Below are 16,335 nucleotides of genomic sequence, written 5' to 3'. Positions count from 1 at the left end.
CCTATGGATACCTTATTTTTGACAAAGGAGGCAAGAATATACAATGGGGCAAAGATAGCCTCTTCAATAAATGGTGCTGGGAAAACTAGACAGCTGCATGTAAAAGAATGATATTAGAACACTTTCTAACACCATACACAAAGATAAACTTAAAAGGGATTAAAGACCTAAACGTGAGACCAGAAACTATAAAAACTCTTAGAGGAAAACATAGGCAGAACACTCGACTACATAAATCAAAGCAAGGTCCTCTATGACCCACCTCCTAGAGTAACGGAAATAAAAACTGAAGTAGACAAGTGGGACCTGATTAAACTTGAAAGCTTTTGCACAGCCGAGGAAACTATATGGCAAGGTAAAAAGACAGCCCTCAGAATGGGAGAAAATAATAGCAAATGAAACAACTGACAAAGGATTAATTTCCAAAATATACAAGAAGCCCATACAACTCAATCCCAGAAAAACAAACAACCCAAGCATAAAATGGGAAAAAGACCTAAACAGACATTTCTCCAAAGAGGACATACAGATAGCTAACAAACACATGAAAAGATGCTCAACATCCCTCATTATTAGAGAAATGCAAATCAAAACTACAAGGAGATATCTCCTCACACTGGTCAGAATGGCCATCATCAAACAGTCTACAAACAATAAATGCTGGGAGAGGGTGTGGAGAAAAGGGAATGCTCTTGCACTGTTGGTGGGAATGTAAATTGATACAGCCACTATGGAAGATGGTATGGAGATTCCTTAGAAAACTAGAAATAAAGCCACCATATGACCCAGCAATCTCATTCCTAGGCATATACCCTGAGGAAGCCAAAACTGAAAAAGACACATGTTCACTGCAGCACTGTTTACAGTAGCTAGAACATGGAAGCAACCAAGATGTCCATGGACAGATGAAGAAGTTGTGGTACATATATACAGTGGAATATTACTCAGCCACAAAAGAAACACATTTGAGTCAGTTATAATGAGGTGGATGAACCTGGAACCTATTATACAGAGTGAAGTAATTCAGAAAGAGAAAGATAAATATCATATTCTAATGCATATATATAGAATCTAGAAAAATGGTACTGAAGAATTTATTTATAGGACAGCAATGGAGAAACAGATATGGAGAATAGAGTTATGGACATAGGGAGATGGGAAGTGAGGGTGAGATGTATGGAAAGAGTAACATCGAAACTTACATTATCATATGTAAAATAGATAGCCAAGGAGAATTTGCTGTATGGCTCAGGAAACTCAGTCAGGGGCTCTATATCAATCTAGAGGGGTGGGATGGGGAGGAAGATGGGAGGGAGTTTCAGACGGGAGGGTATATATGTATTCCTCTGGCTGATTCATGTTGAGGTTTGATAGAAAACAACAAAATTCTGTAAAGCAATTATCCTTCATTAAAAACTAAATTAATTAAAAAAATATATATAGGGCAGATCCCAATCTTTTCATTATATCATTCCTTCACAATTGTCTGTATCTCTCTTTGTACATAGGTCATCTGATCTAAGTGTTAAAGGTTCCTTAATACTGCAAGTTAAATATATTTATTAATGCATATAAATATATATGCCCATTAGGCTTGTTAAATATGTTCAATAATAGTTCAAAATACAATTATCTTGTGACTTTCTGAGCCAAACAATTGGCGAATTTCCCTAGGGAAGAATGAGCTGAAAGGTATAGAAAGTGGTATTCTCACCAAGTGAAAAGGTGATTTGTTAGATCCCTTACCATACAAGGAGAAAGCTCTCACCGTCTCAATGAGATCATCTGCTCTGTTGGTATGTTCAGCTGACAAGAGAGTTTGATTGAAGTCTTCTTTTCTGCTGGTATTCTGTGACAATCCTCCAGATTGGCCACTGCAATACTAAGAAGTATTTTTAAAAAGCAATGTATCAGAAAATATCACAGTAGGCAGCATTTAAGATGGCTTCAGTGTATCTAACAGAGTATGAGCAAAGATGTGAAGTTTCTGTAGTATGCATAAACATTTTCAAAAATCAGAATATAGCCTTGAGGTAGAAAACACTTTTAAGTTAATATGAGAAAAAAATCAACTATACATGTCTCATTTTCCCACAAGTCTATGAGGCTGTAGATGCTCTAAGTTCACTGTGGAGAGCTGTAGAATTTATGAATTGATCTCTGGGGTCCCTTTCTTAAATCATGGAACAATTATAAAACAAACCAACAACCAATGAAAGCATGTATGATCCTGGTCAAAGCATTCATTCAACGATTTTATTACTTGTTCAGAGCCTCTTTATTTAAAATACCATTTTGCTGATGTAGGTAATTCAGTTACTTTCAATCATGTCTGTTAAGCACTGTAACAACCCCCCAAAAATGATAACATATCTACCCATCAACATATACATTTTACATCACTCTAGAAGCCAATTTAGATTTATAGAAAAGTTAACAATAGACCTAAAATAAATGGCATTTCCCCCTCCTTATTCTTTCATTTTGCATGTAAATTTCTTTATGTTACTATGTGTGATTTTTAATCCAACCAGAAGCTGGGAATCTGAGGTAGAGAAAGAAAAGAGAAAAGTACATAAGAGAGGAAAGGTATGACACTTGAAAATGTAAGTGTAGCCAATGATTATTTCACAAACTCATTAAAAAAACAGACTGATTTTTTAAAAAATCTGCAGAGCCAACATACATTTGAAGTGCACACACACACACCCACACACACAAACACAACCACCACTGCACATCCATGATCACACATTTGGATTTAGAGAGATTTTTTTTTTTAATGCTATCACTGAGAAGTATATTTTTCTTAATTAATTCTGGATACTTCATTGATCATACTATGAGCTACTTGGAAAAGTAGAAAGGAAAGTCTGTCAAGAAGCTATTTTTTTCCCCTTCCATCAAAACAACTAGTGTTATGGATGGAAAAAACAACAATAACAACAACTAGTATTATGGGTGAAATGACAAGAAAAATTAAGAAAAATGGCCATGTGCCATATCTCTAAGAGCAAAAATGTAGTTGTTTGCACACTTTTTTTTTAATATATAGCTAAGGCTCCAAGAAAAGATAATGAAGATAACAAATTAAATCTTTGAACCAAGCAACAAATCCTCATGGCAGGAGCTCTGTGACTCTAAGAACCTAATGTTCAATAGGAAACATATTTGAACACTTCTTGGCAGGCATGAAAGCAGATTGTATATTAAAAGTGGTGACCTTGATATGTTTTTCACATTTTTATCACTAAAAATCCATAGACATCTTGTTATTTTTTAAAAAATTAGTCATCTGTACTGCAGCATAAGATAACATGATGGCAAATGGCTTTGTAGCTCATATTATGGTATAAAGACCTGAGTCCCTGTTCATTCTTAGAATTCTGTTTGTTATAAATTGATGCAAGTTTATTTTAAGTGGCAGTTGTACTGGATTGCACAGAACAAACTCCTAAGACCTAACCTGACTTATATTGGTTTTATAGTAATACTGTTTACAATCAGCATTATATAAGTGAGTTACATGGATGATCTGGGTGCCAGAAAGTCACTTTTTCATGGGCTATGTCTGAAAACCTTTAAAAGCTTCAAAAACATTCCTTTGGTTCAAACCAGACATCTTCAAGACCAGAATATTTCCATTGCTTTAACTGTGCCAATTCATAAATAGACTTGACTAAGAGTTAAGGTCATAATTGTTGTCACAAACATTTTCTTTCCATTCATGTATACCCAGTCAGATTCAGAAGTGAAGGTACAGAATTGATCATCTAAGGGAAATGTTATCATGAAATAGGTCAGGATGTTTTTCGAATGCCAAGTCATAGGTTAGAATGTTTAGGGTGCAGAGTAAATGGAAAATGTGAAAGCAAATTAAATTATCCTTTTCAATCATGAAACATTCAGATGATATTGATGCAAATTCCTATAAAACATAAAACACATTATTGAAAAAGGCAGTGTGATTTAATGAACTAGGGGTTAAGACCCAGGTTCTAAACCCTAGAACTGCTGTTGATTAGCTGTGTGGCCTTGGGAAAATTACTTAACCTTGCTGAGTTTCAGGTTCCTATTCTCTAACATAGAAATCTACATACCATGTCTAACTTAAGGAGTTGCTGGGTATATGAATGAAAAAAAGTATCTGAAAATAGTTTGAAATAAAGAACTATATGAAAATGTATGATATGATTATTATCGTAACCAAGATTTCCTACATGAATAGACTAAGAATTTCCGTACCTTCCTTTATTCTGACATTTTTTATTTCTTTAAATGCAATTCTAATACTTTTTTTATCTCTCTCTCACTTTTTTCCACTTCCAACTCCGCCCACCCTGCCCAATTCACAATCTGGGCATTCATTTTAATTCTCAGTGTCAAAATGAGTCAGATCCATTACTACTAAAGGTCGAATTTTTTTTGTAGTGTGAAAATTAGAGAGGTACTGCCTGGGGGCTCAAACATCTTTTATTTTATTTTATTTTATTAAAAAGAGAGTTTTTGGTTGCATGCTATTTGTTGTAATGGGATTTGACCTGTATATCAATTGACTGTGCAGAGCTTTCTACTATAAAAGCATTTGGGGAAATGAATTGTTATTGTGGATGATAACCTTGTCATAGAATTGGATGTGAAAAAAGTGATTCAAGTCACCAGAGCTTATTCTCGTACCCCTGAAAGTAGTAAGTAGTAAGGAAATTAAAACAGTCCCTTGATATCCTAAAAGCTGTAGTAACTTGAACCAACCAATCTACTGTGACAAAAATTCTTTTGCTACAAACATAGAGATAGCCTTTGACATTAATATTCTTTAGACAGGAGATTTAGGCAGACAGATGTCTTCTTCATGCCTACATTATTGGTACATGCTTGTGGAATTCCACAAAACTAGTCCACAGAACTAAACTCCCCTCTGTGTGCCTAAAATGTTGAGCAAACATTTTCCAGATAAGATTTGAATATCTGAAACATGTATCAGAGGCTTAACTTTGCTATAAAGTGACCTTCTATAGCAAAGAAATCTGTGACAGTCTCACAGATTTTACCAGTAAAGATACAACATTATTATATCATAACTACAGTTCATCTATAAAACATAATCCTGTAACCTGAGCCCTGAAGATGTGAAGTCCAGGCTGCAGTCCAATGGACTGCACAAAGTGCCCCCACTCCAGTGTCATATAGGAGCATTGATGACAATCAGTGGCTGAATCCAGCCTAGATCCTGCTACCTAGGGTTGCCCATATAAGAAGTAATTCACTGAAAAATCAGCACATCTCTCTAGAGCGGGATGGGGAGAGGCATGGGAGGGAAGTTCAGGAGGGAGAGGATATAAGTCTGCTGCTGCTGCTGCTGCTGCTGCTAAGTCACTTCAGTTGTGTCTGACTCTTTGTGACCCCATAGACGGCAGCCCACCAGGCTCCTCCGTCCCTGGGATTCTCCAGGCAAGAACACTGGAGTGGGTTGCCGTTTCCTTCCCCAATGCATGAAAGTGAAAAGTGAAAGTGAAGTCGCTCAGTTGTGTCCGACCCTCAGTGACCCCCTGGACTGCAGCCTTCCAGGCTCCTCTGTCCATGGGATTTTCCAGGCAAGAGTACTGGAGTGGGGTGCCATTGCCTTCTCTGGATATGTCTGCTTATAGTTTATTCATCTTGTTGTACAACATAAACTAGCACAACATTGTCAAGCAATTATCCTCCAATTAAAGAAATTTAAAAAATTAAGTCAGTGCCTCTATTTATAGATTAGGGACTCATATTGGAAGCCACTGTTTCTTTTCTAGGTCAGTGTGGTCTTAATATATATAGCATACCCTTCCTGATCATGGGTTCCCTGGTTCCTCTCTTTTACACTTATTTTGGGGCACTTGAATGAAATTCATATTTTACTAAGACAGCTCTTAGGACCTCAGAAGTGAATCTCCTATAACCTGCAAAGCCTGTATTTTAAAACAGACTATTTCAAATAACCCTTCCGAGTTTGACAGTGTTTGTATAGCAGGGCACAGATGATGGAGTTTTGTTTTCGTTGTTCCTGTGCATGTGTGCTAAGTTGCTTCAGTTGTGTTTGACTCTTTGTGACCCTATGAACTATTGCCCACCTGGCTCCTCTGTCCATGGGATTCTCCAGGCAAGAATACTGCGGTGGATTGTCATACCTTCCTCCAGGGGTCTTCCCAACCCAGGGATCAAACCTATGTCTCCTGCAGCTCCTGCATTGCAGATGGATTCTTTACCCCTGGGCCAAAGGGGAAAATGTCATTTTATAGGATGCTAGACGATTGAGCCTTGCCCATTCTTTTTTTTTTTTTAATTTTTATTGGAGTATAGTTGCTTTACAATATGGTATTAGTTTCTGCTGTACAGCAAAGTGAATCAGCTATATGTATATATATATACATATAGCTCTTTCAAATTCCTTTCCCATTTAGGTTACCAAAGGCAATGGCACCCCACCTCGGTACTCTTGCCTAGAAAATCCCATGGACTGAGGAGCCTGGTGGGCTGCAGTCCATGGGGTCACCGAGGGTCGGACATGACTAAGCGACTTCACTTTCACTTTTCACTTTCATGCATTGGAGAAGGAAATGGCAACCCACTCCAGTGTTCTTGCCTGGAGAATCCCAGGGACGGGGGAGCCTGGTGGGCTGCCGTCTAGGGGGTCACACAGAGTCAGACACGACTGAAGCAACTTAGCAGCAGCAGCAGCAGAGCACTGAGTAGGGTTCCCTGAATTATACAGTAAGTTCTCATTAGTGATCCATTAGTTATCTATTTTGTACATAGTATCAATAGTGTATATACAACAATCTTAATTTCCCAGTTCATCCCACCCACCCTCCATTACCTTGGTATCCACATGTTTGTTCTCTCTGTCTGTGTCTCTATTTCTGCTTTGTAAATAAGATCATCTATACTAATGTTTTTTCCAAATTCCACATATATGCATTAATATATGATATTTTTCCTCTCTTTCTGATTCACTTCACTCTAAGATACTGCCATGGGGCTTCCCAGGTGGCTCAGTGGTAAAGAATCCACCTGTCAGTGCAGGAGATGCAAGAGACATGGGTTCAATCCCTGGGTCCAGAAGATTCCCTGGAGTTGGAAATGGCAACTCACTCCAGTATTCTTGCCTGAAAAATTCCACAGACAGAGGAGCCTGGCAGGCTAGGATCCATGGGGTCACAGAGTGCAGCACGACTGAGCGACTAAGAACAACAGTCTGTCGTACAGAGCCCTGCCCAGTCTTAGTACAGTAACTCACTGAAACTGCAAGGGATAAAACCAAAATTGTATACCCCCATGTAAACTGTAGCATATTGGAGGGGCAGTGTTAGGAACAAGATCTCTAACCCAGATTATTAATGAATACTCTTAAATCTTAAATGAAAGTGACACTTTCATTAGTTTAGACAGATCGTGGATTCATTTCCTTTTTGCTGAAGGGTCTTATTTAGTCAATTCTTGATAACTCCAGTTCCTTAGAAAAGTGCATTTCTGACAGAAATTGGATTATAATAGGAATGTAGTTTGTTGCTGAGTATTCAACTCTCCAAAAGTACATACCTGGGTTTCATGGTGCATTTCAAGAAGCCATAATGATGGAACAATGCTAATCAGATATAAAAATATGGCTGGTGAAAACCTGTGAACGAGGTAAAAAGATAGTTCAGCTTTCATAATTTTTTTTAAAAGAAAGAAAACAAGTGCACATACCCTGACCACACTGAGTCAAACCTTTTAATCTCAAATGTTTATTTCAAAGGGGAAAAATGCATTATGTGATTCCTGCCATATGGATTATAGAGAAACAAAGCAACTGTAAAAGGCACTAGCAGCTGTCATTCTCACTGAATTTCTAATCCAATTAATAGATGTTAATTTTAATACGGTTTAATGGGACACTGCCAATTAGTCTCAGGCACAAAACTGGATATTTTGTGTTTAATATGAAAGCAAATACAGCAACAGTAAATCTTGATTTCTGAACACTGTAATTTCGGGAAGGTTGCCTACGTTTTTCAACATTAACCTGAAATTCTGAGAGCTCAAAAAATAACATTCTGCTAGAAGACAAAAATCAGATGATAAGGAATAAGACTAAACAGAAACAACTGGCTTTGTGTGTTTCTGCTAAACCTAGGAAAAATAAAAATACAGGCACACCTCATTTTATTGTGCTTTGCTTTATTGAGCTTCATAGATACTGTGTTTTTCTTTACAAATTGAAGGTTGGCGGCAACCTTGCGTGAAGCAAGTTTGCTAGTACCATTTCTCCAACAGCATTTGCTCACTTTGTGTCTTTGTGTCACATATTTCAAATTTTCTTCTTATTATTGTGCTCTGTGATCACTAATCTTGGATGTTACTTCTAAGATTCACTGAAGACTCAGATATAGCTAGCAATTTTTAACAATAAAGCATTGTTTAATTAAGCTTTGTTCATTGTTTTTTCAGACATAAAGTACACTCAGTAGACTATGGCCTATTGTAAGTATACTTTTAAATGCACTGGGAAACCAGAAAATTCATGTGACTCTCTGTATTTCAGTGGTATGGAAATGAACGTCCAATATCTCCAAGGAATGCGTATATAAACAAACCACAGATGAAGGGTTTGGTATCTCTTTGAAGGCTATCTATAGTAATTATTTTCAGACTCAAATTCAGAGGGCAGTCCGTAGAGAGGACTCTCATTTGTACCTGGACACATCAAATTTAAATGTTAGTTTTGCCACTGACCTCCCAGTTTGCTTCCTAATCGACAAAATGGGAACAGTCATGTATTCGTCGGCTCAGGCTGCCATAACAAAACCCATAGACTGGGTGGATTAAACAACAGAAATTTATTTTCTCACAGTTCTGGAGGTTGGAAGTTCACAATCAGGCTTCCAGAATGGTTGGGGTTTAGTAAGAGTTCTCTTCCTGGTTTTTAGACAGCCACCTCCCACTGTGAACTCACATGGCCTTTCCTGAGTGCACACACATCACAAGAAGAGAAACGGATTTCTCTCTTCTCTTCTTATGAAGCCACCAGTCTTAGTGAATTAGGACCCCATCCTTGTGACCTCAAATAACTCTACTGACTTCCTAAGAGCTCGGTCTCTAAATATAGTTACTCTGGGACTTAGGGCTTCAACGTATGAATTTTGAGGCAACACTGTTCAGCCCACAGCAGTCACATTTATCTCACAGGAATTTTTATGATATAGTTGACCCTAGAACAACATGGAGATTAGGACTCTCTGTGTAGTTGAAAATCCACATATAATTCTGAGATCGACCCTCTATATCCACAGTTCCACATCCACAGATTCAACCAACCATGGTACTGTAGTATGTATTTATTGAAAATAAGATGCATATAAGTGGACTTGCACAGTTCCAACCCATGTTGGAACTTTCTATAAAGCAGTGTCTGGCAGAGTTGTACATTCTATAACAAGTAGCTGTTACATAATTATGGGATGTCATGCAATGAAAACACATCCTTCAAAATTTGAACTGAGATAAAAATTACATACTTTACAAATTTATTTCTTCCAATTGCATTTTATTTTAGATTGGACTCTTGCTTTATAAATCATCTTAAAACTGTAAGTCAGTGTAATTTTATTAAAATACTTTTAGTACATTCATGCGATGGTTTAAGATGACCTGAAAAATAGAAATGTTAATTGCTCAAAAACAGAATTTGAGATGAAATTCCACTAAAATCATATGGTTATAATCCGGGGGAGGAGAAAGGGAGTGAATAAACCTAAATGGAGGAAAATATTTAGAATGGACTGTTTAAAGGCTATTAACCTTTTCACTAATGTCTCCTTTCAACTTCTGGGAAGAGAAAGGGCAAGTGAAAGCAACTCTTAAAAAAAATCAGTATTTAAATAGACATTACCCTACCATCAATTTCCTGCAGAAATTAATTTGAAACAAAGGGTTATGGGTCAAGATATTATTAGAATCTGACTTAGACAATGGTTGGGCTGCAGAAAGATATCCAAGGCCGCCATGTCAAACATGCTTTTAGAAGGAAAAGGAACACTTAATTCTTTGACCTCCCATATCAACGGAAACATCAGGAGAGAATATTTCCTTTGTGAAATTAGGGAAGGATATGAATTCTGGTTGGAGGGACAGTTGGACTCTGTAAATCTTCTTTTGTATGTGTCAGATTTGGCTGGGCTGCAATTTTGTTGACTCTCTCAGGATTAATTTTAGGATTAATTCGCCTGGCAATACTGTTAAAATAATAATCTAAGGAAACTATATACTGAACATATCATAGTTCTTGGAAGAGTTCAAGAATAAAATAAACAATCAATCACCCTTAACATCTTCTGTGCATGAAATTTATTTCTACAATTGGAAAAAAGACTATCCTGTTTCAACATGTTTCCTCTAATTAGAAATCTAGTTATGCGTTTTAAAAAACATTCAAAATCTAGGATTTTCTCTGTTGCCTATTACAAAGATTAAAAATTCCCTAATCAGATACATATTCAAAGCCTTTTCCTTTCCTCATCTTATCTCTACTTCCCTTTCCTCTACCATATCCTATCAAGCTGAGCAACTCAGCAGTTTCAACCTGCTGTGTATTTAAAATGAAACAAAACAAAATGTTTTGGAAAGTTTCCCTTGTTCCATCCCTCTTCATCGTCAGACCTCTTTGACGTCTGTGAAAGGGGGTGGGAATCCCATTAAGTGCCTGAGAATTAATCATATTCAAGTCAAGAGCATGTGGGTCCATTGTCTTCCTCCTCCCCCACCCCTGTTCCTGACCCTCTTAACCCTATACCTAAGAGGATTTGCTGGAATTCCCAAAGGCTTCCAGGTAGAATTACCAAGGAAATGCCTAGTCCACAACGTGATTAATAGCAATTCAGAATTAGGAACTTCCTCCCCTAGCTCCTCTCTCTCTCCCTCTCCAGTAGCAGGCTATGGTAGTTGTTCAACTGATTTTTTTTTTAATTATAGAGAAAATAAAAGTCTGTTATCTAGAGAAGTATTGAAAGGTATAGATACATTGCATTTTTACATGAAGGGTACATTTCAGTTATATGTTTTATTGGACCATGGGTCCCTGTTAAGAGCAAAGGGCTCTTTCGTCCCTTCAGGTTGGTCCATCTGAGAAGAGAGGTTCTGATGTGGATTTTGGAGCAGATGTCCTTCAAATTATGACTACTTGTTTCAGAAAGCCCTGCTCTTATATCTCTATCAGTACCCTTCCTATATTTTGAAATACAGGAATTCACTGCAGTAATTAATTTTAGCTTGTATTTCTCTTGTGACCCAGCACATTCTCCACTGTTTTCTTGTTGTGTACATTTATCATACGATTCGGCAGATCCTGAGTCTCTAATTTATGTCCTTTCCCCCTTCCATCTCCTTCATCTTTTCCTCTCCTCAGTAGTCCCTGCTGTCTTTTTAAATCTCCATTGTTGTTGTTCAGTCGCTAAGTCATGTCTGACTCTTTGCAAACCCAAGGACTGCAGCACGCCATACTTCCCTGTCCCTCACTATCTCCCAGAGTTTGCCCAAGTTCATGTCCATTGAATCCAGTGATGCTTTCCAACCATCTCATCCTCTGTTGTCCTCTTCTCCTTTTGCCTTTAATCTTTCCCAGCATCAGGGTCTTTTGTAATGACTCGGCTCTTAACATCAGGTAGCCAAAGTATCGAAGCTTCAGCTTCAGCATCAGTCCTTCCATTGAATAGTCAGGGTTGATTTTCTTTAGGATTGACTGGTTTGACCTCCTTGCTATCCAAGGGACTCTCACGAGTCTTCTCCAGCACCACAGTTCGAAAGCATCAATTTTTCACACTCAGACTTCTTTATGGTCTAACTGTCACATCTGTACATGACTACTGCGAAGACAATAGCTTTAACTATATGCACAATTTGTTAGTAAAGTGAGGTCTTTGCTTTTTAATATGCTGTCTAGGCTTGTCACAGCTTTCCTTCCAAGAAACAAGTGTCTTATAATTTCATGGCTGCAGTTACCCTCCACAGTGATTTTTGAGCCCAAAGAAGAGAAAATAGGTCACTGCTTCAACTTTTTCCCCTTCTATTTGCCATGAAGTGATGGGACCGGATGCCATGACCTTAGTTTTTTCAATGTTGAATTTTAAGCCAGCTTTTTGCACTCTCCTCTTTCACCTTCATCAGGAGGCTCTTTAGTTCCTCTTTGTTTTCTGCCATTAGAGTGGTGTCATCTGCATATCTGAGGTTGTTGACAATTACCCGGCAATCTTGAATCCAGCTTATAACTCATCCAGCTCAGCATTTTGCATGATATACTCTGCATATAAGTTAAATAAGCAGAATGACAATATACAGCTTGTTGTACTCCTTTCCCAATTTTGAACCAGTCATTTTTTTTTCCATGTAAAGTTCTAACTGTTGCTTCTTGACTTGCATACAAGTTTCTCAGGAGACAGATATCCCATCTCTTTAAGAATTAGTGTTTATTTATGAATGCTTAAAGTTAATACTTATTAAGCAAATGCTTAAATGTTTGAATGACTAAATTTATAAATAAAGGGAAGACTGAGAAAGCTAAACAGGTGATGGCTGCTAGCATCTACAAGGACCTTTTGTTCATATTTCAGCAGGCCTGGTAGCAGGTACAGTTTCTAGGTTGTGTCTCTTGAGGAACTGTTACACTGCAGTAGAAATTTCATGAACTTGAGAGACCCAAATTTGAATCTTGCCTCTCCCATTCATTCATCTTTGGAAATTCATTACTTTTTCTGAGACTCAAGATCCTTGTCTATGAAATAGGTTATATCAACCTCAGGATGGTTATGAGGAGTAGAGAAGACAGTGTTATGGGCTTGATATTGTACTAAAAAAAGAGAAAAAAGCTAAGTTGATTTCTAACTCAAACCTTCACATATGTATTTCTCCCCCTTGAAATACCTCTCTCCCTCACTTTTCACCTTATCATCTCCTTTTCAAAGTTCATATCAGCGCTGTAGGACTGCACAGAAGAACTTTCCTTGTCTTTCCATGCTTCAGTTGGGCCTCCTTGTACAATTGGGCCTCCTGCTTATCCTAGAGCACTCTTCACTCTTATTCCATGGGTGTTAAGAGAATTTCAACATTTATATGTGTGCATACAGGTGTGTGTCTGTGTGTGTGTTTGTGGTCACTTGTCTCCCAGCAATTCTAAGTGATATAAGCAAAGAACTGTACCTGACTGTGTCTATCTGCACATCATGTCCTCAGCTCCTTCCACAGTACCTGGCACGTGATGGTCCATCCCAAGTATTAATAGTGATCTCATAAGGTCCTAGTTGATTTACAGTTCTGACTTTCTTGACACTCTGTTGCTGGTCTGACTGGAAATCTCCTTTTGAAATATCATAAATTGATTCTTATCAAAAGTTTTCCTGAAGGAAACATTATTCTGTGCCTGGATGAATTTGATATTTTTTCTACGATGCAGGATTTAATATTTCAAGGTGACATTTAGACATTACATATTATTTTGAAGGTTTACAATATTCCTGATAGTGCATTGTCAGTGCAGTTCATTTCTGGAACCAAGGAGAATGTGAATCCTAAAAATTAAAAACTAAGCCTGATCCCACCTTTTTCTGTATAATGAACCAAACTGCATACCCTTTCATAGGGGCTTCATATCATTTTACTCTAGTTTTCATGTCTTAATTGTATTGAAAATAAGTAGATGCCAACCATAAGCCCTAATATCAGAGAGGGGTCTAGCCACCTCAGAAATAAGTGAAATCAAGTTTCTTGATGATTGTTTATAAAAAATAAGTTACACCAATCATAGACTGACAAAAACTGATAAATATATGAATAAATGATTAAGATACATCCAAGTGGGATACTTTTAAAACATTGCTATTCAGATCAGTTCAGTCATTCAGTCATGTCCGACTCTTTGTGACCCCATGAATCGCAGCACGCCAGGCCTCCCTGTCCATCACCAACTCCGGGAGTTTACTCAAACTCATGTCCATCAAGTTGGTGATGCCATCCAGCCATCTCATCCTCTGTCATCCCCTTCTCCTCCTGCCCCCAATCCCTCCCAGCATCAGAGTCTTTTCCAATGAATCAACTCTTTGCATGAGGTGGCCAAAGTACTGGAGTTTCAGCTTCAGCATCATTCCTTCCAAAGAACACCCAGGACTGATCTCCTTCAGAATGGACTGGTTGGATCTCCTTGCAGTCCAAGGGACTCTCAAGAGTCTTCTCCAACATCACAGTTCAAAAGCATCAATTCTTCGGTGCTCAGCTGTCTTCACAGTCCAACTCTCACATCCATACATGACTACTGGAAAAGCCATAGCCTTGACTAGATGGACCTTTGTTGGCAAAGTAATGTCTCTGCTTTTGAATATGCTATCTAGGTTGGTCATAACTTTCTTCCAAGGAGTAGTCATCTTTTAATTTCATGGCTGCAATCACCATCTGCAGTGATTTTGAAGCCCCCAAAATAAAGTCTGACACTGTTTCCACTGTTTCCCCATCTATTTCCCATGAAGTGATGGGACCAGATGCCCTGATCTTAGTTTTCTGAATGTTGAGCTTTAAGGTCTGTGAAGGTCTGTTTTGTATAGTTCTTCTGTATATTCTTGCCACCTCTTCTTAATATCTTCTGCTTCTGTTAGGTCCATACCATTTCTGTCCTTTATCGAGCCCATTTTTGCATGAAATGTTCCCTTGTATCTCTAATTTTCTTGAAGAGATCTCTAGTCTTTCCCATTCTGTTTTTTCCTCTATTTCTTTGCATTGATCACTGAGGAAGGCTTTCTTATCTCTCCTTGCTATTCTTTGGAACTCTGCATTCAGATGCTTATATCTTTCCTTTTCTCCTTTGCTTTTTGCTTCTCTTCTTTTCACAGCTATTTGTAAGGCCTCCCCAGACAGCCATTTTGCTTTTTTGCATTTCTTTTCCATGGGGATGATCTTGATCCCTGTCTCCTGTACAATGTCGCGAACCTCATTCCATCGTTCATCAGGCACTCTATCTATCAGATCTAGTCCCTTAAATCTATTTCTCACTTCCACTGTATAAACATAAGGGATTTGATTTAGGTTATACCTGAATGGTCTAGTGGTTTTCCCTACTTTCTTCAATTTAAGTCTGAATTCAGCAATCAGAAGTTCATGATCTGAGCCACAGTCAGCTCCTGGTCTTCTTTTTGCTGACTGTATAGAGGTTCTCCACCTTTGGCTGCAAACAATATTATCAATCTGATTTCAGTGTTGACCATCTGGTGATGTCCATTTGTAGAGTCTTCTCTTGTTTTGTTGGAAGAGGCTGTTTGCTAAGACCAGTGCGTCCTCTTGGCAAAACTCTATTAGCCTTTGCCCTGCTTCATTCTGTATTCCAAGGCCAAATTTCCCTGTTACTCCAGGTGTTTCTTAACTTCCTACTTTTGCATTCCAGTCCCCTATAATGAAAAGGACATCTATTTTGGGTGTTAGTTCCAAATGGTCTTGTAGGTCTTCATAGCACCATTCAACTTCAGCTTCTTCCGCATTACTGGTTGGGGCATAGACTTGGATTACTGTGATATTGAATGGTTGCCTTGGAAACAAACAGAGATCATTCTGTCATTTTTGAGATTGCATCCAAGTTCTGCATTTTGGACTCTTTTGTTGACCATGATGGCTACTCCATTTCTTCTAAGGGATTCCTGCCTGCAGTAGTAGATATAATGGTCATCTGAGTTAAATTCACCCATTCCAGTCCATTTTAGTTCACTTATTCCTAGAATGTTGACGATCACCCTTGCCATCTCCTGTTTGATCACTTCCAATTTGCCGTGATACATGGACCTAACATTCCAGGTTCCTATGCAATATTGCTCTTTATAGCATCGGACCTTGCTTCTATCACCAGTCACATCCACAACTGGATATTGTTTTTGCTTTGGCTCCATCACTTCATTCTTTCTGGAGTTCTTTCTCCACTGATCTCCAGTAGCATATTGGGCACCTACCGACCTGGGGAGTTCCTCTTTCAGTATCCTATCATTTTGCCTTTTCATAGTGTTCATGGGGTTCTCAAGGCAAGAATACTGAAGTGGTTTGCCATTCCCTTCTCCAGTGCACTACATTCTGTCAGACCTCTCCACCATGACCTGCCCATCTTGGGTGGCCCCACGTGGCTGTGGTCCATGTGATTAGATTGACTAGTTTTCTGTGATTATGGTTTCAATGTGTCTACCCTCTGATGCCCTCTCGCAACACCTACCTTCTTACTCGGGTTTCTCTTACCTAGGGCATGCAGTATCTCTTCACAGCTGCTCCAGCAAAGCACAGCCGCTGCTCCTTACCTTGGACGAG

General features: G+C 38.3%; 1 protein-coding gene across 1 annotated transcript in view; it reads right to left on the bottom strand.

The window, feature by feature from the left end:
• The window catches only part of TMEM26 (transmembrane protein 26), a 63,611-nt gene that overhangs the window by 30,632 nt on the left and 16,644 nt on the right, over positions 1-16,335 (bottom strand). The window contains exons 2-3 of the mRNA XM_052641338.1: positions 7,576-7,654; positions 1,769-1,882 (exon numbers count right to left, since the gene is read on the bottom strand). Coding sequence (XP_052497298.1) covers positions 1,769-1,882; positions 7,576-7,654 — 193 coding nt within the window. The remainder of the gene's footprint in view (positions 1-1,768; positions 1,883-7,575; positions 7,655-16,335) is intronic.

The sequence above is a fragment of the Budorcas taxicolor genome, chromosome 5, assembly GCF_023091745.1.
Source record: "Budorcas taxicolor isolate Tak-1 chromosome 5, Takin1.1, whole genome shotgun sequence".
NCBI classification, from domain to species: Eukaryota; Metazoa; Chordata; class Mammalia; order Artiodactyla; family Bovidae; genus Budorcas; species Budorcas taxicolor.
This window is presented reverse-complemented; position numbering and strand designations above follow the sequence as displayed.